General features: G+C 44.1%; 1 protein-coding gene and 1 long non-coding RNA gene across 19 annotated transcripts in view; one reads left to right on the plus strand and one right to left on the minus strand.

The window, feature by feature from the left end:
- Window positions 1–12,817: 12,817 nt before the first annotated feature.
- On the minus strand, window positions 12,818–19,600 carry LOC138844637 (uncharacterized). The gene is made up of 2 exons (XR_011380779.1): window positions 19,373–19,600; window positions 12,818–14,071 (listed from the first exon to the last, which is right to left on the minus strand). It is a non-coding gene; the product is annotated as an uncharacterized lncRNA (long non-coding RNA).
- Window positions 19,601–19,989: 389 nt separating this feature from the next.
- HECTD1 (HECT domain E3 ubiquitin protein ligase 1) overlaps window positions 19,990–23,134 on the plus strand; it is a 100,762-nt gene continuing 97,617 nt past the window's right edge. For 13 of the 18 annotated variants that reach the window (XM_070053785.1, XM_008269476.4, XM_008269479.4 and 10 more), the window contains exons 1-2: window positions 20,152–20,291; window positions 21,682–21,840. Coding sequence is in view for 17 of the 18 variants with exons in the window: in XM_008269476.4 (XP_008267698.1) it covers window positions 21,701–21,840 (140 nt within the window). In the remaining variant the exon portion in view is untranslated. Of the gene's footprint in view, window positions 20,292–21,681; window positions 21,841–23,134 lie in introns of all 18 variants that reach the window. The other 5 variants (XM_002718126.5, XM_070053783.1, XM_070053786.1 and 2 more) reach the window with 2 other exon arrangements.

Genomic DNA, 23,134 nt, shown 5'->3' on the forward strand with positions numbered 1-23,134 from the left:
AAAATCTTATAACCACGTAATTACAACCATGTGAAATAACAGTTAAAAGAATAAGAATGTATGCTACAACAAACAGTTGGTTTTTAGTAAAAGGGATTAATAAATGTTTTCCCCTTGCTCTTCTTTTCTTATTTTTCCATATAGTGATTATGTCGTTTATAATAATTCAAATTTTTATTACAAAAATATTTCCCCAGAAAACATGTTTTGGTTCCACCATAAACTAATATGGTCAGAAACTGCACTGGCTTTTATGGTTTAACTCAGGGGGACGTTTTCATGGGGAACAATAAAAAATCAGAAAACGTCTTCCTCTCACATGTGTCTTGGTAGCCTTAGCCTCTGCACCTCGGAGATCAAATGCCAAGTGCTAAGATTCAATTCTTTGCCAACAATTGAGTTTCCCCTCTGTTTAGCTTCTGTCATTGGCTAGCCTTTCCATCATCAACAACCTGCAGTATCTTGGTCACACCCATCACACAGCAAGGAGCTGACTAATCTGAACACTGGGGCAGCTTGCTAGACAACCTTTCACACAGTGCCCATGGGTACTGTTGCACAACGTATTTGACTGCGAATGATGAACGCCAGGGTTTACATTTGGCTCCAGTCACCTTGTCAGTGCCAGCAGCTTCAGCATGTGAACATCGCCCAGTGGCTTTACAGAGACACTGACAGTATGTTCCCAGCTCCCTAGTGTTGTGTAACAGGGCAGCAGGGCCGGGAAGGGGAGGGGAGGGGGCCCTCTGAGGAACAATCAGTAGGAGATGAGGACACACACTTGTACTCACGTTCAGCTTTATGCACGAAAGAAATGAAAAGCGACACTTAGGAGTTACAACTCCAAATAATTTTATTCTTAAGATTTAGGATTTAAGAATTAGAACAATTTATACTGTTAATATGTTTCTATTAATCTATTAATGACAAATAAGCAAATGACTAGGCAGGCATAGTTTCCCAGTGATTAAAATAGGTCAAATGAGGAAAAGCGACATCCTATTACAAATGTCGTAATTTCACCAATACTGCAATATATAATATACTTGACTCAAGAAACTACAATGAAAATAAGGTTCTATGCTTTGTTTATTGAGACTGCAAGCTGCCCATTTAAAGGAAAACCACCAGAGCTATGCCCAGGTTGGGGGAAAGTAAGAGAAAGAGCTCTAAGTGGGAAGAAAATAAGGATTTCAATTATCATTTGTTCCAGGACTAATTATTATCTTATTCATAGATCTTTAAATCTGTGGGAATATTCAGTATCCATAGTTCCTGCCATTTACTAGGGCTGGATTGGTTATTTTAAGCTTTCCATCTAGCCTAGGTACACTGTACAACAGTAATACTAATATAAAACCAAGTACAAATTTTGTTTGCTAGTAAGATTCCAGACCACTAGAGAAAGTTTATAGGTTGCTTTTGCTAAACAAAAGATGTAAGAGCCGGTGCCGCGCTCAATAGGCTAATCCTCTACCTAGCGGTGCCGGCACACCAGGTTCTAGTCCCAGTCAGGGCACTGGATTCTGTTCCGGTTGCCCCTCTTCCCCAGGCCAGCTCTCTGCTGTGGCCAGGGAGTGCAGTGGAGGATGGCCCAAGTGCTTGGGCCCTGCACCCCATGGGAGACCAGGAGAAGCACCTGGCTCCTGCCATCGGATCAGCGCGGTGCACCAGCTGCAGCGCGCCGGCCGTGGCGGCCATTGGAGGGTGAACCAACAGCAAAGGAAGACCTTTCCCTCTGTCTCTGTCTCTCTCTCACTGTCCACTCTGCCTGTAAAAAAAAAAAAAAAAAAAAAGTAAGAATATCCAGTTAGGGGCCAGTGCTGTGGCACAGGTTAATCCTCTGCCTGCAGTACTGACATCCCACATGGGCACCAGTTCTAATCCGAGCTGCTCCTCCTCTGATCCAGCTCTCTGCTATGGCCTGGGAAATCAGTAGAAGATAGCCCAAGTGCTTGGGCCCCTGCAACAACATGGGAGACCAGAAAAAGCACCTGGCTCCTGGCTTCAGATCTGCATGGCTCCGGCCGTTGAGGCCATTTGGGAAGTGAACCAATGGAAGGAAGACCTTTCTCTGTCTCTCCCTCTCACTGCCTATAACTCTACCTCTCAAATAAATAAATAAAATCTTAAAAAAAAAAAGAATATCCAGTTAAAGCTTCCTTGGAGTGTGAACGAAGAGCAAATAATTTTATTTGGTTACAAAGAATATGTTTTAAAATAGCTAGAGAAGAATAAGCCAAAAGCTACCTACCTCCTACACCAGTAATAAAGTAGGATCATAAAGAAAATGAGTGGTTAGTGAGATAACAGAGCAGTTAACCTAGCCACCTGTTCTCCAGACTAAGCATGACAAAATAAGTTCCTTAGACAGAATGTCACTGTAAATAAGTTAGAATCGTACCAATACATACTAGCCAGGACACCCACTGTGACTTGCTCTTTCATTAGTATCCAGGAATTACCATGGTCAGAACCTCTGCAACCAACAAAACCAGAATATGGAAGTGTTTCCAACGTGGACAGGAGTAAAAGGTCAAGACATGTGTGCAATGAACCACCTCCAACTCCTTTACTGCTCTAGGTGTAAACAGTACCTATGCTAAAATTCAGCACTTAAGTTATACATCTATGATGGAGAATAATTTTCAACCTCATTCTACCAGGTTTTTTGTTTGCTTGTGTTTTTTAATGAAGCCAGGGAAAATGGCCAAAATAGGTTTTGTGGGGTCACTGGATTGCATACTTTAAATGACAGTGATCCTGTCCCTTAAAAACAAATATCTGACTTGTTAAACATCACTTTAAGCTGAATATGACTACTTTATTCCCTAAAAAAAAAAAAACCTTACGGGCTGGCATTATGGCGCCGCAGGTTAAGTTGCCACTTATCATACTGGCATCCCATATCAGGGCACTGGTCCAACTGCTCCACTTCTGATCTACTTCCCTGCTAATGTACCTGGAGAGGCAGCAGAAGATGGCCCAAGTATCAGGGTCCTTGCCATGCATGTGTGAGAGAGACCCCAGTGGAGTTCCAGGCTCCTGGCTTCTGTCTGGTCCAGCTTCACTGCAGCCATCTGAGGAGTGAACCAGCGGATGGAGGATCTTTGTCTCCCCCTCTCCCTCCCCAACTGCCCTGTCACTCTGCCTTTCAAATAAATAAACAGAATATTTTAAAAAAAAACTGATAGAAATAGTAGACCTCAGAGCCAGAGAAACAGGAAACTAAGACAGCATATTAAATATACTCAGAAGACTCAGGTATTTCTGAGCCCTGTGCATGAGAGGATTTTTTTTTTTTTTTTCTGACAGGCAGAGTGGACAGTGAGAGAGAGAGACAGAGAGAAAGGTCTTCCTTTGCCGTTGGTTCACCCTCCAATGGCCGCCACGGCCGGCGCACCGCACTGATCTGAGGCAGGAGCCAGGTGCTTCTCCTGGTCTCCCATGGGGTGCAGGGCCCAAGCACTTGGGCCATCCTCCACTGCACTCCCTGGCCACAGCAGAGAGCTGGCCTGGGGAAGAGGGGCAACCGGGACAGAATCCAGCGCCCCGACCGGGACTAGAACCCAGTGTGCCGGCGCCGCAAGGCGGAGGATTAGCCTAGTCAGCCACGGTGCCGGCCGAGAGGATTCTTTAAGCTATACGTCTTCATGGAAATGTACTTATGGGCCGGAGCTGTGGTGAGGTGAGTAGGGCTGCCGCCAGTGAGGATGGCATTCTTTACGGTACTGGTTGGAGTCCCAGCTGCTCCACTTTGATCCAGCTCCTTGTTGATGGCCTAGGAAAGGCGGCAGAAGATGGTCCTAGTGTGAGGATGGTCCTGGTGTTTGGGACCCAGTCACCCATGTGGGAGACCTGGATAAAACTCCTGGCTTCGGCCTGGCCCAGCACTGGTCTTTGCAGCCATCAGGGGAGTGAACCAATAGATGGATCTCTCTGTCTCTCCCTCTCTCTCTGTAACTCTTTCAAATAAATAAATGAATCTGTTTTTTGAAAAAGATAAAGAAATGTACCTAGCAAGCAGTTTTTGCAAGACAGATTTTTATCACAGCACAGTGTAAATATCAATAGATCATCTGAAGTAGCTTTCATAATTTTTTGCTTATTCTCAATCATTTTTGTCTGTTCTAGCGGTACTAGTCCATAATACTATGAAGCTTCTGACCTTCTTTCTAGACATCAGCTGGTAGACTAGAATTAGAAAAGAATGTCAAGTGAAATAAATAAATCTTAAAAAAAGAAAAGAAAAGAAAAGAAAAGAAAAGAAAAGAAAAGAAAAGAAAAGAAAAGAAAAGAAAAGAAAAGAATATCTCAAATCTATGCTTGGGTAAAGTGGTACATTTGAAACAAGCAGTTAAATACTGCCAGATGCTATTCTCTCGACTTTTGAGTTAAGGAAATTGAATCCCAGAGTTAACAGAATGGCTTGATCCAGATTAAAAAATCAGTCAATGGACTGAAAGCTATCAGGACATGCTAGGACTTTTAACTTAAAACTCATTAGTCTTTACAGTAAGCCATGCTGTTTTAGATAATCACAGTGTAAAAACCTGCTTAAAGGGAATAATATCTCAAGCAAACAACAGATGTGAGCTTACTATTTTAAAAAGATTAACAATAGTTTAAAATAAACATGTAATGTACATATAATTTAAACTGGTAAAGGTAAATATCAGAGGGTACTTCAAAAACTCATGGAAAATATAATTAAAAGGTAAGTTTATTTTGGTACGAAAATTTTTGAAATCCATACACTGTTTTTTTTTCCACTTTTTTTTTTTTTTTTTTTTACATTTTTTTGACAGGCAGAGTGGACAGTGAGAGAGAGAGACAGAGAGAAAGGTCTTCCTTTGCCGTTGGTTCACCCTCCAATGGCTGCCGCGGCCAGCGCGCTGCTGCCAGCGCACCGTACTGATCCAATAGCAGGAGCCAGGTACTTCTCCTGGTCTCCCATGGGGTGCAGGGCCCAAGCACTTGGGCCATCCTCCACTGCACTCCCTGGCCACAGCAGAGAGCTGGCCTGGAAGAGGGGCAACTGGGACGGAATCTGGCGCCCTGACTGGGACTAGAACCTGGTGTGCCGGCGCCGCAAGGCGGAGGATTAGCCTAGTCAGCCAAGGCGCCAGCATACATTTTTTTTTTTTTTAAGATTTATTTATTTATTTGAAAGTCAGAGTTACACAGAGAGAGGAGAGGCAGAGAGAGAGAGAGACAGAGAGAGAGAGAGAGAGAGAGGTCTTCCATCTGATGGTTCACTCCCCAGATGGCCGCAACAGCCAGAGCTGTGCCAATCCGAAGCCAGGAGCTTGGGCCATCTTCTACTGCTTTCCCAGGACACAGCAGAGAGCTGGATCAGAAGTGGAGCATCCAGGTCTTGAACTGGCGCCCATATGGGATGCCGGTGCTCCAGGCTAGGGCATTAACCTACTGTGCCACAGTGCCGGCCCCTACATTGTTTTTTATAATAAACATTTTCCATGAGCTCTGTAAACCTTGCATAAAAGCAATTAAGTATATTCAGATTTGTAACTCCCTGAATGGCCTCAATACCCAGAGCTGGGCCAGGCTGATGCCAGAGCCTGAAATTCCATTCAGGGCTCCCACATAGAACGGTTCCAAGCACTTGGGCCATCTTTCACTGCTTCTCCAGGCTCATTAGGAGGGAGCTGGATTGGAAGTGGAGCAGCAAGGACTCCAATCACCGCTCATATGAGATGCCAGTGTTGCAGGCAGCAGTGGAACCAACTGCACCACAATGCTTGCCCCATCTTATATTCTTGAATTAGAAGACTTAATATTATGAAAATGTTAATATTTTCCAAAGGGATCTAGAGACTCAACACAGTCTCTATTAAAATCACAGCTGGGGGCGGGGGCAGGTGTTGTGGTACAGTATGTTAAGCCTCACTCGGGATGCCTGCATCCCATATTGAAGTACCTGGGTATGAGATCCAGCTCTGCTGCTGATTCCAACTTCTTGGTAATGTATACCCAGGGAAGCAGTAGGTGATGGCTCAAATACTTGGATTTCTGCCACCATGTAGAAGACCCAAATTGGGATCCTTCCTCCTCTCTTTTGTCTTCCCCAGCCCAGAGCTGTTGTGAGTATTTGGGAAGTGAACTCGCAGATATGAGATCTCTGTCTCTGCTTCGATACCTTCAAACAAATTACAATAATAAAAAGACAACCCAACTTAGAAATGAGTCAAGGATTTAAATAGAGGTTTCTTCAAAGGAGATACATGAAAAATCCTCAATATTCATTACTTAGTGAACTGCAAATCTAAATCACAGAGATACTACTTCACCACCAGGATAGCTCAAATAAAAAAGATCGTTAACAAATGTTGGCAAGTGTTTAGAGAATTACAATATTCATATATGGATGGTGTGAATGTAAAATGGTTCAGGCACCTTGGAAAAGATCTGGCAGTTCTTCACAAAGCTACATCTATGGTTACTATATGGCTCAGCAATTCCACTTCTACATACATATCAAAAAAGACTTGAAAAGATACGTGTCTATCTAAAAGCTTGTATATGAATGTTTAAAGCAGCATTATTCATAATCATAAAAGAACAGAAACAACCCAAATGTCAATCTATAAATAGGTAAAGAGAATGTAGTATATCTCTGCAATGGAATATCATACTGTCTTATAAAGGAATGAATGAAGTTGCAGTGAACATTTGGCACAGCAATTGAGATACCACTTGGGAAGTCATATCACAATCAGAGTGTCTGGGCTTAAGTCCTGGCTCTACTTCTGATTCTAGCACCCTGCTAATGTACATCCTGGGTCCATGCCTCCCATGTGGGAGAATCATGTTGAGTTCCAAACTCCTGCCTTTGGCATGGCCTGCCTGATCCTGGCTGTTGCAGGTATTTAGGGAGTAAACTAGCAGACAGAAGATATTTCTGTGTCTGTCTCTCTGCATCTCAAAATAAATTAGAAAACAATTTTTAAAGGAAGGAAGTTGTTATATAAGCTACGATATGGATAAACCTTGAACAGAGCATGCTAAATTAAAGAAGCCAGATATAAAGGTATTGTGTAGTCTCATTTATATTAAATATTCAGAGCAGGGAAATTTGTAGAGGTAGAAAACAGATGTTTTTCAGAGCTGAGAGATTATGAAGAATATGGAGTTACTGCTAATAGGTATAAGATTTCTTTTTAAGGGCAGTTAAAATATTCTGGCTTTAGTGACATTGTGACTGATGTACGACTTTGGGAATATTCTAAAAGCCATGGAACTGTACACTATAATACGATAAATGTCATAGAATATTAATTATATTTCAATAAAGCTGTTATTAAAAGCACAGGAGTGCATATCTATATATCATTATGTAACAGAAAATAGAATATAAACATAAAAATATTTAATAAAATCAGGAAGTCATAGAGTTACTGATGATTTTCAAAGAAGAACTAGTATAGACAGTAGTTCCTTGAAAGTGTGCTGGTTCACTTCCTTGGTCAAGAAGAACCCTGACTTAATCTCTAGAATACACCAGCATATCCACATTCCCCTGTTAATACTACCTCACTGTAGTCTGCAAGTGTTCTCAGCCACTGGCATCTGCCTAGTAAATCAAACACAAGTCCCTGGGATTTGCTTTTACCTTGAATTCTGATCTACCAACCTAGTTTTATAAACAAGGATTCAGATAATCTGTGGCAAATGACCTACAGGAAAGTAAAATGATAATTTGAGTTTTGAACAACCTAGATGGATTTTTCTCTTAAGCGGCTTTACTGGATAACTGCTCACCGCTTTAGCTCTGCTATCTCAGATACACGGATCTCTGTCAGTGAAGTGCAATCATCATGGCTGAAGTAAGCAGCTACTTTCCTGGCTCAGCTCAAAAAGCCTGGTCCTCAGGCTGCCTTAGGTAGCTGGTAAGAAGGAAACAAAAAAGATGGCTTAAACAATTGATGAGTTTGGATAGTGACGGGTAGATGAATTTTGAACTTTATTAGTATAAAAGGCCTACAAGAAAGGCTTAAGGCTTGCTTAACTTTGTTGTTTAAACAAAAATAGGATCATGGTCTGTTACATATTTTATATTTTATGTTATGCCTAGAAAAAAGAGCATAGAATGATACTAAAATGTTAACAATAATCTCACGATGGTAAGTGATTATTGTTTTTTCTTTTTGTTCTATCTGAATTGTTTAACTTTTAAACTGAAAAAAAAAAAAAATTCAAACACCAAAGAGGAATATAAAATAAAAAGAGGGACAGGTATTTAGCCTAGTGGTTAAGATGTACTTGGGAAGCCTACATCCTGTATCAGAATGCTGAAGTTTGAGTCTTGGCTCCACTACTGATTCCAGTTTTCTGCTAATGCTTATCTAGGAAGGCAGCAAGTGATGATCAAGTAGTAGGTTCTTGCCATCCATGTAGGGGAGCTGAACTGAGTTCCTGCTTCCAGACTTTGGCCTGGCCCCGCACTGGCCATTGTGGGCACTGGGAAATGAACCAGCAGATTAAAGCTTTCTCCCTGTATTTGTCTATTGCTTATTTGTCTCACTGCCTCTCAATTAAATAAAAATTAATTAATAAATAAAAAGCCAAGTCCTCTCCTTTATTCCTTCTACCTTTTGAAGAAATTACTCAATGGTATGAATTCTGTTTTAAACTCCGATCTTTATGTTTAGCTAGTTTACATACTTTAAAATGGAATATTGGGGCTGGCGCTGTGGCTCAGTAGGTTAATCCTTTGCCTGCAGCACCAACATCCCATATGGGTGCCGGTTCTATTCCCGGCTGCTCCTCTTCCCATCCAGCTCTCTGCTATGGCCTGGGAAATCGGTAGAAGATGACCCAAGTCCTGAGCCCCTGCACCTGCCTAGGAGACCGGGAAGAAACTCCTGGCTCCTGGCTTCGGATGGGTGCAGCTCTGGCCATTGCGGCCAATTGGGGAGTGAACCAGCAGATGGAAGACTTCTCTCTCTGTCTCTACCTCTCTCTGTCTGTAACTCTACCTCTCAAATAAATAAATTTAAAAAACATTAAAAAATTTTTAAAAATGGAATCTTAATGCGTTTTTGATTCTGTAACTCTCTATTCTAGTTTAAAATATTTGTCAAGGGGCTGGCACTGTGGCACAATGGGTTAAAGCCCTGGCCTGCAGCCCCGGCATCCAATACGGGCGCCAGTTCCAGTCCCAGTTGCTCGACTTCTGATCCAGCTCCCTGCTAATATGCCTTGGAAAGCAGCGGAGGATGGCCCAAATCCTTGAGCCCCTGCTCCCACGTGGAATACCCAGAAGAAGCTCCTGGCTCCTGGCTTTGGCCTGGCCCAGCCCCGGTCCTTGTGGCCATTTTGGGAGTGAACCAGTGGATGGAAGACCTCTCTTTGTTTCTGTCTCTACCTCTCTCTATAATTCTACCTTTCAAATAAATATTTTAAAAAATATTTGTCATTTGGTCTAAGAAAATTTTTTTAACATTATTGCAGATTAGATTGATGTGTTATGCTGTATTTCTTCACTCTGCTATTGATGGGACATGTAGGCTGTTTCCAATATTTAATACATGCAAAAGGGGCTGGCGCTGTGGCATAGCAGCTAAAGCTGCCACCTACAGTGCCAGCATCCTATATGGGCATGGGTTCAGTCCCAGCTGTTCCACTTGTGATCTAGCTCTCTGCTACGGCCAGGGAAAGCAGTGGAAGTTGGACCAAGTGCTTGGGCCCCTGCAACCACGTGGGAAGCTCCAGGCTCCTGGCTTTGGATTAGCCCAGCTCTAGCCGTTGCAGCCATTTGGGGAGTGAACCAGAGAGTGGAAGACTTCTCTTTCTCTGCCTCTGCCTCTTTGTAACTCTGTTTTTCAAACAAATAAATAAATCTAAAAAAAAATTGCAAAAGTTCTTTAGTAAGCATCTAGGTATAGTTTGTTTCTCTCTCTCTCGCTCTCTTTTGCATCATACCATAATTTCTATAGGTTTGATTCCTTAAGGTATCTTCTTGTCATCAAAGAAAAAAATTAGTTGGACTCAGAGAGACAGCAGAAGATAACAGGCAGAGCTTCGGCAGCCAGGTATTCTGGGTATAACCTTGGACAAATTAATTTCTGCAGCTCTCATTTACCTCATTGGTAAAATGGAGATGGTAACATTGTTATAATTAAATGAATTAATAATCTCAAAGCACTTGAAGTGGTACCTGGCACAGGGTAAGCATGTTTTCAATTAATTAAAAAACATTTATTTACTTATTATTTACTTATTTTTACTTGTTTGAAACACACACACACTCACACACACACACACGAAAAGAGAGAGAGAATCTTCCACTTGCTGATTCACTCCCCAAAGTCCTACAATGTCCGGGGCTGGGCCAGGCTGAAGCCAGGAGCCTGGAACTTAATCTGAGTCTCCCACATGGGTGGCAGAGACCAAACACTTGAGCTATCACCTGCTGCCTCTCAAAGAGCGCATTAGCAGGAGGCTGGAAGTGGAGGCAAAGCCAAGATTTGAACTGAGGCAAGCAAGTTTCTCATGTGGCATCTTAACTACTGGGCCAGATGCCTGCCCCTAAGTTAATTTATCAACAACCACAGTATAACATCACCTCTTCATAACTTATTATATAACAAAATTAATAGGAACACACTTTCTTAAACTGTTTTGACTTTCAGGGACTGGTGTCATGGTGTAGTTGGGTAAAGTTGCCGCCTGTGATGCAGGCATTCAATATGCTCCACTTCTGATCCAGCTCCCTGCTAATGGCTGAAGATGGCTCAAGTGCTTGGGCCCCTGTACCCATGTTGGAGACCCAGAAGAAGCTCCTGGCTTCAGTCTGGCTCAGTCCCAGCTGTTGCAGCCACTGGGTGAGAACCAGCAGATGGAATAACTCTCTGTCTCTCCCTCTGTCTCCATAACTCTATTTTTCAAATAATAATAAAATAAATATTAAAAAAATTATTTTGAGTTTCAAACAGTTCCAGTATGTAACTTTAGCTATCTCCCTTTCCACAGACATTACGTTAAATGATGCTGTTATCAAGAAATATTTGCATCATACTATCTTAAAGCATTATATGTAAGTATTGCATTCTTTAAACTCCTAGTTCTACCATATCAAAAAGGGGGGGGGGGCAGCTGGTGCTTTGTGCTGTAGCAGGTAAAGCTGCAGCCTGTGGTGACAGCATCCCATATGGTATTGGCTCAGCTCTGGCTATTGTGGCCATTTGGGAGTGAACCAGCAATGGAAGATCTGTCTGTCTGTCTGTCTGTCTCTCTTTCTGTAACTCTGCCTTTCAAATAAAATAAATCTTTAAAAAAATTATTTTTGTTATGGGATTTTCACTCGCATACAAAAAGTGTAGACACTACTATGAGATTCAGTAGAGATACTCATCACATGGCCAATTGTGTCTCATCTGTATTCTACCCATTATACCCTCAAAGGATCCTGAAGCAAATCCTAATTATATTATTTTACCTGTAAATATTTTAGTATGCAACTATAAGCAATTAGAACTCTTATTTATTTATTGTTTTTTAAAAAGATTTATTTATTTACTTAAAAGTCAGAGGTACACAGAGAGAGAAGGATATGCAGACAGAGAGAGAGAGGTGTCCTCCATCCACTGGTTCACTCCCCAGATGACTGCAAGGGCCAGAGCCATGACCATCTGAAGCCAGGAGCCCAGAGCTTCTTCCGGGTCTCCCACGTGGGTGCAGAGGCCCAAGGACTTGGGCCATCTTCCACTGCTCTTCCATTGCCTTAGCAGAGAGCTGGAGAGGAAATGGAGCAGTACATCTAGAACCAGCGCCCATATGGGATGCCAGCACTGCAGGTGGCGGATTTACCACTATGCCCACAATGTCAGCCTCTTATTTTTATTTTTGACACTAAATAGTTTGGTAATACCTAAGAAACCAGATAGAATATGGGCCACAATTTATATAAACTTTCCCAGGATAGGGGCTGGTCCTATAGCACAGTGGATTAAATCACTATATGCAGCACCGGCATCCCCTATGGATGCTGGTTTGAGACCTGGTTGCTCTACTTCCTATTCAGCTTCTTGCTAATGTACCTGGGAAAGCGGCAGAAGATGGCCCAAATTCTTGGGCCCTTGCACCCACATGGGAGACCTGCATGAAGTTCCTGGTTTCAGATCAGCCCAGCTCCAGCCGTTGCGGACATGTGGGGAGTGAGCCAGTAGATGGAAGTTTTCTCTGTCTCTCCTCTCTCTTTCTCTCTGTAACTCTGCCTTCCCAATAAATAAATAAATCTTAAAAAATATTTCCCAGAATTTTAATACTCCTTTGAGTTTCCCCAGAACATGTGAAACTCAGGTCAGTAGACACATTTTTTTTTTTTCATTTTTGACTTGTTGGCTTATTTTTTATATACTTTTTTTTTTTTTTTTTTTTTTTGACAGGCAGAGTGGACAGTGAGAGAGAGAGACAGAGAGAAAGGTCTTCCTTTTGCCGTTGGTTCACCCTCCAACGGCCACCGCGGTCAGTGCACTGTGGCCGGCGCACCGCGCTGATCCGATGGCAGGAGCCAGGCAGGAGCCAGGTGCTTTTCCTGGTCTCCCATGGGGTGCAGGGCCCAAGCACCTGGGCCATCCTCCACTGCACTCCCTGGCCACAGCAGAGGGCTGGCCTGGAAGAGGGGCAACCGGGACAGAATCCGGCGCCCCGACCGGGACTAGAACCCGGTGTGCCGGCGCCGCTAGGCGGAGGATTAGCCTAGTGAGCCGCGGCGCCGGCAGGCTTATTTTTTATATACTTTTTAAAATTAATATAAAGAAAACAGATTTCATGTGGTTCATAGATACAATTCTTTTTTTTTTAAAGATTTTTTTATTTATTTTCCTTGAAAGTCAGAGTTACACAGAGAGAGAAGGAGAGGCAGAGAGAGAGAGAGAGGTCTTTCCATCAGATGGTTCACTCCCCAGATGGCTGCAATGGCCGGAGCTGTGCGGATCCGAAGCCAGGAGCCAGGAACCAGAAGCCAGGAGCTTCTTTTGGGTCTCCCACGTGGGTGCAGGGGTCCAAGGACTTGGGCCATCTTCTACAGGCCATAGCAGAGAGAAGGATCGGAAGAGGAGCAGCCGGGACTCGAACTAGCACCTGTATTGGAGGCCGGCGCTTCAGGCCAGGGTGTTAACCCACTGCGCCACAGCGCCAGCCCCTCATCGATACAATTCTAAGACTATAATGATACTCCCTCTATTCTTCCCTTCTAATTAGGGCTATTTTAGAAAACATAAAGATAATACCACTATTATGTATACAACAATTAAAAACAGTCATTTAATAATAAATGTTCAGGAGGAAAGTTTTATAATTATATAACTTTTTCCCCCAATACACATTTTGCAGGCTATGATAAAAGAATACAATTTTTACAAAAGCTTGACTCTTAAAAGACTTCTACTGAATGACTTTTTACAAATTGGATCCTATTTTTTTAAGTTTATAAAGTAATTATTTTGTACCCAAATATGCTAATACAAAGCAACAACCTTTTCATTTATTGGCAAAAATAATTTTCCTCAAGACAAAAAGGATAGAATTTTTTAGAGATTGCAATTTACAAAAGGAGTTTTAGCCTTGGCACAATAACTAGGAACATAAAGTGTACAACCTTTTTTCTCTTTTAAAGGTTTATTTATTTGAATGGCAGAGGCAGGCAGAGAAAGAAGTCTTCCATCTGCTGGTTCACTCCCCAAATTGCCATAATGGCTGGAGCTGGGCTGATCTGAAGCCAGAAGCCAGGATTCTCTTCTGTGTCTCCCATATGGGTGCAGGGGCCCAAGGCCTTGGGCCATCTTCTACAGCTTTCCCAGGCCATAGCAGCTAAATCGGAAGTGCAGCAGCCAGGACTTGAACCGGCACCCATATGGGATGCTGGCACCATAGGCGGCAGCTTTACGTGCTATGCCACAATGCCAGCCCCAAAGCATACAACTTTTACAACTATTACTTGGTTTTTGTCTTCACCACCAAGGATGAATACAGTGAATCATGAAGATTCTAGAACTGATTTTTAAATACATCATTTAAAGAATCCTTAGACAAGAAGCAGTGATTCCTAGAAGAAAGGAATACCAAGAGTTAGTCACCTCAAGCTAAACTTAGTCTTGTTTTAGCTTTTTATTTTGAAATAAGCTCAGGCTTATAAAAGATGCAAAAATAATTTTTAAAAATTTAAATTATAAAAATAACCTTCACTTAGCTTTCCCAAAGATTTTTGGAATGACATAGTTGATACAAATGAATTTCAAATGGTATTTGTAAAGATTTCCTTCAAGATCCTGGAAACAAATATTCATATATAAGCACATATGTAATATATGCTCAATTCTGGTTACTAGTTTCATTTTATTAATACTGTCATCTTTTAAATAAAGGCACATTAAAATTTTTATTGTCAAGAAGGAGATAAACAATTTAGAGGATAATTCTACAGGTAAAGTCATAGCTACCTGAACATATATATATGAGCATACCCAAAGAATGTTACTTAATAGATGGATGACTACTTGATGAAAGATTATTATATGCCAGCGTTTTTGATTTTGCCACTCTCTGTTCAACACCCTTATCTACTTGACCACTAGGGATAAAGCGTCCGGAGGGATGGCCGATACACTGTACCACCCAATAAGGATTCACAGAGATTACATCAGGAAGAAGCACTGAGACAGAACCAACAAGATGAAATTTAATAGGTCCAACTATTAAGGACAAAAATATCAACTGCTAAATTAGAGGACTGAAGAAAACCTGACCTGGCAGTTTAGGCTTTGGTTTGCTGCAAAGTCTGAGTCCAAAGAGAGATATGAGTCCCACCCACCCAGCCCTGCACAACGGAATTCTCCATGTTGTCTGGGGCTGACCATACCTGAAGCACTCTTCTAGACCTAGGAATAAAGAGAAACTAGAACCTGCCCAGAGAGGGCAAAGCATCAAAGGGAATGGATTTTTTTTCACCCAGAAAAAAGGGGATGGGAACATGATTGCTGTCTGCAACTGTTTTGCAACCTGTCCTATAGAACGGGGAACAGACAGCATGGCACAGCAGAGAGCAGGCCTAATAAAGAACATTCATCACTGACACCTCTGAGTGTTCAGAATGTGACTGGCACTTTGCATTCATTCTTATTTAACATAATAACTCTACAAGCGATTATTTTTATACCTGTCTTATAGATAGGGGAGTAAAACTCAGAGATGCCAAGTTCACAAAAACAGAAAGTTTAAGGGGCTAGCACTGTGGTGTGGTAGGCTGGGCCTCTGCCTGCAGCACCAGCATCCCATATAGGTGCCAGTTCTAATCCTGGCTGTTCCTCTTCCAATCCAGCCCTCTGCTATGGCCTGGTAAAGCAGTGGAAGAGATGGTCCAGGTGCATGGGCCTCTGTACCTCCATGGGAGATCCAGAGGAAGCTCCTGGCTCCTGGCTCCTGGCTTTGGATGGGTCTAGCTCTGGCTGTTGTGGCCATTTTGGGGAGTGAACCAGTAGATGGAAGACGTTTCTCACTGTCTCTCCCTCTCTCTGCAACTCTGCCTCTCAAATACATAAATAAAATCTTTCAAAAATGAAGTTTAAGCCGCTAAGATCCACAATGAGTTAATACATGTAAAAAACTTAAGAGTGTTCAGACATAGGACATGCTCAATAAAATTTAGCTGTAATATGTGCATGCTAACTATAAAAAGTTCATGGAAAATGGAATTAAAAGTTAATTTTGGTACAAAATGTTTTTTAGATTAAGTTCTGCTGACATAAGCACTTGGTACAAAATTTTTGAAATCCACACAGAAGGGCCTTCAAAAAATTGATGGAAACGTATATTACGAAATAACTGCATAGATAGCAAACTTTTTTGTCAAAAAGAAATATTTTGGGGCAGCTGTTTGGCAAAGTGGTTTAAATGCCACTTGGAATGACCATATCCATTGTTGAGTGCCATTTATGTCCCAGTTCCTCAGATTTTGATCCAGCTTCCTGTTAATGCTCCTGGGAAGCCAGCAGAGGATGGCCCAAATGCATGGGTCCCTGTCACTCACGCAGGACAACCAGATGGAGTTCTGGGCTCCTGGCTTTGGCCTGGCCCAGCACCAGCTGTTGCAAGCATTTGGGAAGTGAATCAGTAGATGGAAGACTGAGCCTTTTTTCTTTTCTTTTCTTTTCTTTTCTTTTCTTTTTTTTTTTTTTTTTTTTGACAGGCAGAGTTAGACTGTGTGAGAGAGAGAGACAGAGAGAAAGGTCTTCCTTTTTCCGTTGGTTCACCCCTCAAGTGGCTGCTACAGCTGGCGCGTTGCGGCCAGCGGGCTGCGCTGATCCGAAGCCAGGAGCCAGGTGCTTCCTCCTGGTCTCCCATGAGGGTTCAGGGCCCAAGGACCTGGGCCATCCTCCACTGGCTTCCCGGGCCACAGCAGAGAGCTGGACTGGAAGAGGAGCAACCAGGACAGAATCCGGCGCTCCAACCAGGACTGGAACCCAGGGTGCCGGCACCGCAGGCAGAGGATTAGCCTAGTGAGCCGCGGCGCAGGCCTAGAGCCTTTTTTCTCTCCCTGTCACTCTGCCTTGAAAACAAGGAAATGGAGACCAGCACTGTGCCATAGTGGGCAAAGCTGCCACTTGTGGTGCTGGCATCCCAGGACTGGTTCAAGTCCTGGCCGTTCAATTTTCCATCCAGCTCCCTGCTAATGTGCCTAAGGTGGCTCAAATACTTGGGCCCCTGCACCCACATAAGAGAGACCTAGAAAAAGCTCCTGGCTTTGGATTGGCCCAGCTACAGCCCTCGTGGCCATTTGGGGAGTAAACCAGCAGATGGAGGATATTCTCTGTTTCTCCCTCTCTCTTTGTAAATCTGCCTTTCAAATAAATAAATCTTTTAAAAGAAAGAAAAAAGAACATAAGGAAATAAACTGAGAAAATAACTAGCAAACCATTAAAAGACATGAAATTTAAATGTATACAACTAAGTCAAAGTGGCCCATCTGAAAAGCCTACATATTGTATGATTCCAATGGTATGACTTTCTGGAAAGGAAAATCTAAGGAAAGAGTGCTTGACCGGGATTAGGAGGAGGGTGGATAAACATGTAGAGCATAGAGTGTTTTTAGGGCAGTAAAAAAATATTCTGTATGATAGTGTGTATAGTGGATATGTCATTATGCATTCATCCTAATCTATAAAACGTACAAGTGGACTTTAACTAGGGACTTTGAATGATAATGATGTGTCAAAGTAAGTTCATCATTAATTGTAACAAATGTATAGTGGGAGAGGCTGTGACTTACTGAGCCTTACACTCTGCCTGGCACAGAGAAATTCTGACTGGTCCATGAGTCTTAGACTTTGGCATCAAAGTGATCTCTCAACATGTAAACACTTCCTGGTTTCTCGGCACATGTATTTGAAAATGGTCCACTGCCTTCATCTGGATTTTTTTTTCAGTACTTCATTCTTTTCCTTTAATGTTCTCCTTGTAGGACCTCATGATTATTTTTTTAAAGATTTATTTATTTATTTATTTGAAAGGCAGTGAGTGTGTGTGTGTGTGTGTGTATGAGAGAGAGAGAGAGAGAGAAGGGAGAAAAAAAGAGAGACAGATCTTCCATCTGCTGGTCCATTCATTCTCCAAATGGCCACAATAGCCAGAACTGGGCCAGGCCAAAGCTAATAGCTTCAAACTTCCTCTGGGTCTCTCACATGAGTGGCAGTGGGTCAAGTACTTGAGTCATCCTCTGGTGTCTTCCCAGGCGCATTAGCAGGGATCTGGATCAGACACAAAACAGCCAGGACTCAAAGCCACACTGATATGGGATGCCTGCGTTGCAGATGGCAGCTTAGCTCACTGCACCACCCCTGCACCATAATGCTGGCCAGGCCCTCATGTTTCAATTCTCTCTTTGTGTTTGAATTTAAAATAACAATGTAAAAACACTTTACTGTAAAAGCACAATAAAAGTCACAGCATGGTTTTGATAAAGTGTCTTTAAAGCACACTAAGGTTGTTTACCTTAGCCATAGGAAGTTACTGGTGCAGGTAGATACAGTGCAGGAATAAAGGAAAAGATACTTTTTAAATTTAACAGAAGTATATATCTCTTTTGTCTTTTAAAAATTATTTATTTATTTTATTTGAAAGGCATAGCAAGAGAGAGACACAGAAAGTGCTCCTATTACCAGTTCACTCTTCAAACGTTCAAATGGCCTAGCCTGGACCAGGCCAAACAGGGGAGCCAGCAATTCAAATCAGGTCTCCTATATAGGTGGCAGGGACCTAAGGACTTGAGCCATCACACGCTGTCTCCCAGGGTGCACATTAGCAGGAAGCTGGAATCAGAAGTGCAGTCAGGACTTTGTTACGAGGATTTGGGTGTTCCAAGAAGGGTTTTAACTGCTGTACCAACTGTCTGACCCTCTTGTTTACTCCTAGGGCCAAGTCTAGGCCTTCCTGTTGGGCTTTCCCACTGTTAGGGCAGGGCAGAAACCTCCCAGCCAATGCCCTTGTCTAGGTTGCTCTTTGCAGCCCATTCTGGACACTCTCAGCATATAAATTCTCCACTTTTTCCAGGATTCTAGTCCAGAACTGGCTGCTTGGCTCAGCCTAATTTCTGCATCTGCACCTTCAAGGCTCTCCACATTTGATTCCTCTTCTGTGGCTCAACGCCGGTTCTTTCCCCTTCACTTTATCTTTGAACAAAACCAGGTTTCACTTGTATTCTTCCCACTCCCCAGCGTCTACACTTCACCCATTCAAGGTCCAGAAAGCAATGCCACCTCCTCCTTGAAGATTTTCCTGGCAGCTGCAACTTACACTCACTGTTTTTAAATCATTATTCTGATAGTGTTGTACCTGTGACAAGGCAGTCACATTTTTCATCATCTTCTCTTGATTCGACTTGTTAATAGCAGACCTGGGGGCCCACTGCCTGCGACACTGGGACATGTGCTGACAGCTAACTGCAGGGCAAATCTGTAATTTCCAAAATATTGGTTCTTAGAAATACATGGCAATTTCATAATTGCCTAAGGGAACATGTCTTCACTACCACCATGTACTATTAGGAGTCTCTGAGACGTGGGCTTATTTATCTCACAAACCAGAAGGATTTATTTAATATTTTTTGTTAAAAGCTATATTCACATTTCCAATTCAGCACATCCGAAACATCTCCGAGTGCGTCCTATAAGCAGGTGTATTTTACTTTCAATGCACGTGAAATAAAAAGTACGGACCACGGACCTATCTGTGGCCACAGGCAAAGGAGCCAGAGTCCCCTCTCGGTGCTGCTGCTTACTGGGACGCTCTCGGGACTGAATTTACCGAGGCTGCCTCGGAACCTCGGTTCTGAACAATGCCGATAACACAGTACCTATTTTCCAGGGTGGTTGTGAAACGTTTCCTTTCTGAAGCGCGGGGCTGTTTGCCGCCCGGCACCGAAGGGAGGCGCTTTTCCTCACGCCAGGAGCGGCGACCGGAGGCGTCGAGGCCAGCTGACAGGGGAGCGCGGGTCCCGCGGGCGGGGAGGCTCGGCCGGGACAGCTTGGGCCCAGCGCTGCACGGAGGGGACTTCCGCAGCGCCGCGCGAAGCGTTCGCCACGGAGCCAAACGAGCGGAGCGTGCGTGCTCGAGCGCGCGCGCGCGCGCGCGGGCGGTCGGGGGCGCGCTCGGACTCGGGCCGAGCAAGAAAGGCGCTAACTAGCCAGGGTGTGCGCTGGGAAAACTACAGCCCGAGGGAGCCCAGCCCGGGCCGCGGGGGGCGAGAGCGCCCGGAACCCGGCGGCGGCGCGCCCGGCGCCCGGGGTTGGCGCCCCCGCGCCGCGGGTCGGCCATCTCCGCAGCGCCCCAGGTGGTGGCCGGCGGGGTCGCCGGCGGGAGAACAGATTCGCTCCGCCTCCGCCGGGCTCGGCTGCCCTCGGCAGCCTCCCCGCCCGGCTCTCGCTCGACCCTCCCCTCTCCCCCCGCCCGAATCACGATGGACGCGGCCTCCCCCCGCTGCCGCCGGCAGCACCGCGCGGGCCTCCCTCTGAACTGCAGGGCCTGAGGAGCCGCGTGCGGGGGACGGGACCTGCGCTGGCTGGCTGCCGCCGCTCAGGGGAACCTCTCGCTTCCCTGTCACCAGGTCCCCGCGGAGGAAGGGGAGGGACGAGACTCGGCTTTTCCTGTGCCGCCTGCCCGGTTCGACCTGCGCGGCCTGCGGCTTCCTGGGAACTCGAGGGCCGCGGCTGGGCCTGGCTCTGCCCGCGGCCTGCTGGGAGCTGGACCGAAGCGGTTTGGGACGACAAGCCTGGGTAAGAGCCTGTGGGAAGGGGAGGCGGGGATGCCTCCGGTCGTCGGAAGGGCAGGCCTAGGTTCCGGGATCCGGGACGCCCGGCGGCGAGCGGGGAGCGAGACCCCAGCGCCGGCTGAGGTCGGCCGGGCTGCTGCCGACTCTTCTGCTTGGCCCCTTTGTTTCCCTCCCTGGGCCGTTCTGGCGGCGGGGCCTGGCTTGCCGGCGCTGGAGCCCACGGCGGGCTCCTCTTGCCCTTGAGAAGAAGGGAGGGTTCGCGGCCCGGCCGGGGCCAGGGACGTCCCTCCGGGCCTCCGAGTTCCGGGCGCCGCTCTCAGGAGACCGGCCGCCCTGCTTGGCTCGGCAGCCCCCTCCGGCCCCGGAGGCTTTTGCTGCTGCTTCTGCCGATCTTCGGTCCCTCCTAAACAGGTGGCTAACTTGATGGGGTTTGGTGCGGGGGAGGCAGAGCGCTTGTTGGGTCGGTCCCGCTGGTCGCCGCCGTTGGCTGCCCACCGCGACCCTACGCTTGATTTCTACACCTGCAGCTGGGTTAGGTGGGATCCACAGCGCTCCTCTGATCAGGGCGCTAAAGAGGAGCTTTTATGATGGCTGGTCTGAAGGGGCAACTTCTCGGTTTCGCTTATATATATATTCTTTAGCCAACTGCCCATCCCCACGGGAAAAGAGAGCCCTAGAGTGGCCTATATTCTGATCCGTAACCTGTTAGTCCATTGCACATACTTTCTAGCGTTTCTTTTTAAAGTTTTAAGGACATTTGCCAAGACTGTCAACATTCATTGACCAAGTCTTTATTCATAAATAGATCTCGTATCTAATTATCGTTTGTAGTTGTACATCGTTAAATAGGGGTAAGTAAATTGAGAAGCAGGATTTGTGGAATCGGAGGTAACTTTACAGGAGAAACTGAATTTGGAAAGGGAAAGGATTAAAATGCCTTGAAAATACAGAAAAGGACCCGTATCTGAAGATCAGTTTTGAGTGTAGATAGAAGAGGGGAAGAAGTTTGCTGCGGGGGAAAAAAAACTGTAGTAGTAGTTCTTTGCCTTTTGGCACAGTCATTTAGTGATAGCAGCGTGGGATCCGAAGCTTGTGTGGTTGTGTTTGACGAAGACAGCGCTGGTTTCCAGTTAAGCAGCAACATAATCAGCTTATGCCTTGTGCAAAACTGCGTTTTATTTAGTGTGGTATCTGAATGTTAAACCCAAGGAATAAGTTGGAAAACTACATTGAACACCGTGATCCAGAAGACATACTTCACGATTTTTTTAATTTGTAGGAGGATACCATGAACATTTAATTTATGCAGAAGTAAATGAAGACATTTTAAAACTCAAGCTGATTAGTCTTGGAAATTTAAAGGACTTTTTTTTTTTTCCCTTTTCAAATTTAAGCAGAGGCTTTTAAAAAACCATGGCGGACGTGGATCCAGATACGTTGCTGGAATGGCTACAGATGGGACAGGGAGATGAAAGGGATATGCAGCTAATAGCCCTGGAACAGCTATGCATGCTGCTTTTGATGTCTGACAACGTGGATCGTTGTTTTGAAACGTAAGTGCATTCCTTCATCATCTTCCTTTGGGTTTTGCTGTATTGACATCTGTTTTCAAACATTGCTGACTTCAATTTGTGTAGAAATTTCTCTGGTGAATTTTTAAAGTGTATTTTAAAACACTTCTTTAAAGTTTTGCGTTTACACTTTTCTGAGGAATAGAAAAAGGTAACTGTAGTACTGATAATTTTGTTTACACAAATATGTATTTGTTGAATGAATGGTAATTAGTAGAAATACTAATTTTAATCCATAGCTTGGCTGGTTGATTTTCAAAATATGTTGTAAGCTGGGGACAATGCAGATACTTATCTTCTTTAAAGCTAGCTAGTTCTGTACTATGAAATTGACTTATAGAATAAGAGAAATGATAATGAACATGTTTTGAACAGCCCATTTCTTCATCTGTGTTAAATCTACTTTTGTTAAAGCAAATCATTGGTTTGTAAATTTTGATTTGGGGTGGGATAAATTGGATGTTAACCATGTAGCATACTTTTTAGAATAGTAGAAACATTTTTAGTACTGTGAATTTAAATAATTTATTCAGAAGCTATAACATAGAATTTGTGCAAAAATGAAAAAGATTTCATTACTACATAGACCATTGCAGCTGATTTTCTTCTTATATAAGTGATGCTTATCCTTTCAGATTAACCATTCTTCCGAGTGCTGAACACATTTGTTTTTTACTGCTGCTTTATTATATTTACAGTTTTGAATTCCAGGAATAAGTAAAGGAAAACTCTATAGTGTTTCTGCATTTCTTTTAATGTCATTTTAAAGTAATTAGAAGAGAATGTTTGCGATGTTGACCTAAAATTTGGTATAATTATCTTAATATCTTTGCAGTGGAAATAAAGGCTGCATTACTAAATTGACAAAATATTTTAACTGTCTTCCTTTTTGGCTGTATAATAACTTTTAATTGTAAATCTTATTAAAACAGTACTTTTAAGGTAAAAATGCGGCCGGTACCGCAGCTCAATAGGCTAATCCTCTGCCTGCGGCGCCAGCACTCCGGGTTCTAGTCCTGGTTGGAGTGCCGGATTCTGTCCCAGTTGCTCCTCTTCCAGTCCAGCCCTCTGCTGTGGCCCGGGAGTACAGTGGAGGATGGCCCAGGTCCTTGGGCCCTGCACCTGCATAGGAAACCAGGAGAAAGCACTGGGTCCTGGCTTCGGATCAGCGCAACACGCCGGCCACAGCGCACCAGCTGTAGCAGCCACTTGGGGAGTGAACCAACAGAAAAAGGAAGACCTTTCTCTCTGCCTCTCTCTCTCTCTCACTGTCTAA

The sequence above is a fragment of the Oryctolagus cuniculus genome, chromosome 12 (genome assembly GCF_964237555.1).
Source record: "Oryctolagus cuniculus chromosome 12, mOryCun1.1, whole genome shotgun sequence".
NCBI classification, from domain to species: domain Eukaryota; kingdom Metazoa; phylum Chordata; class Mammalia; order Lagomorpha; family Leporidae; genus Oryctolagus; species Oryctolagus cuniculus.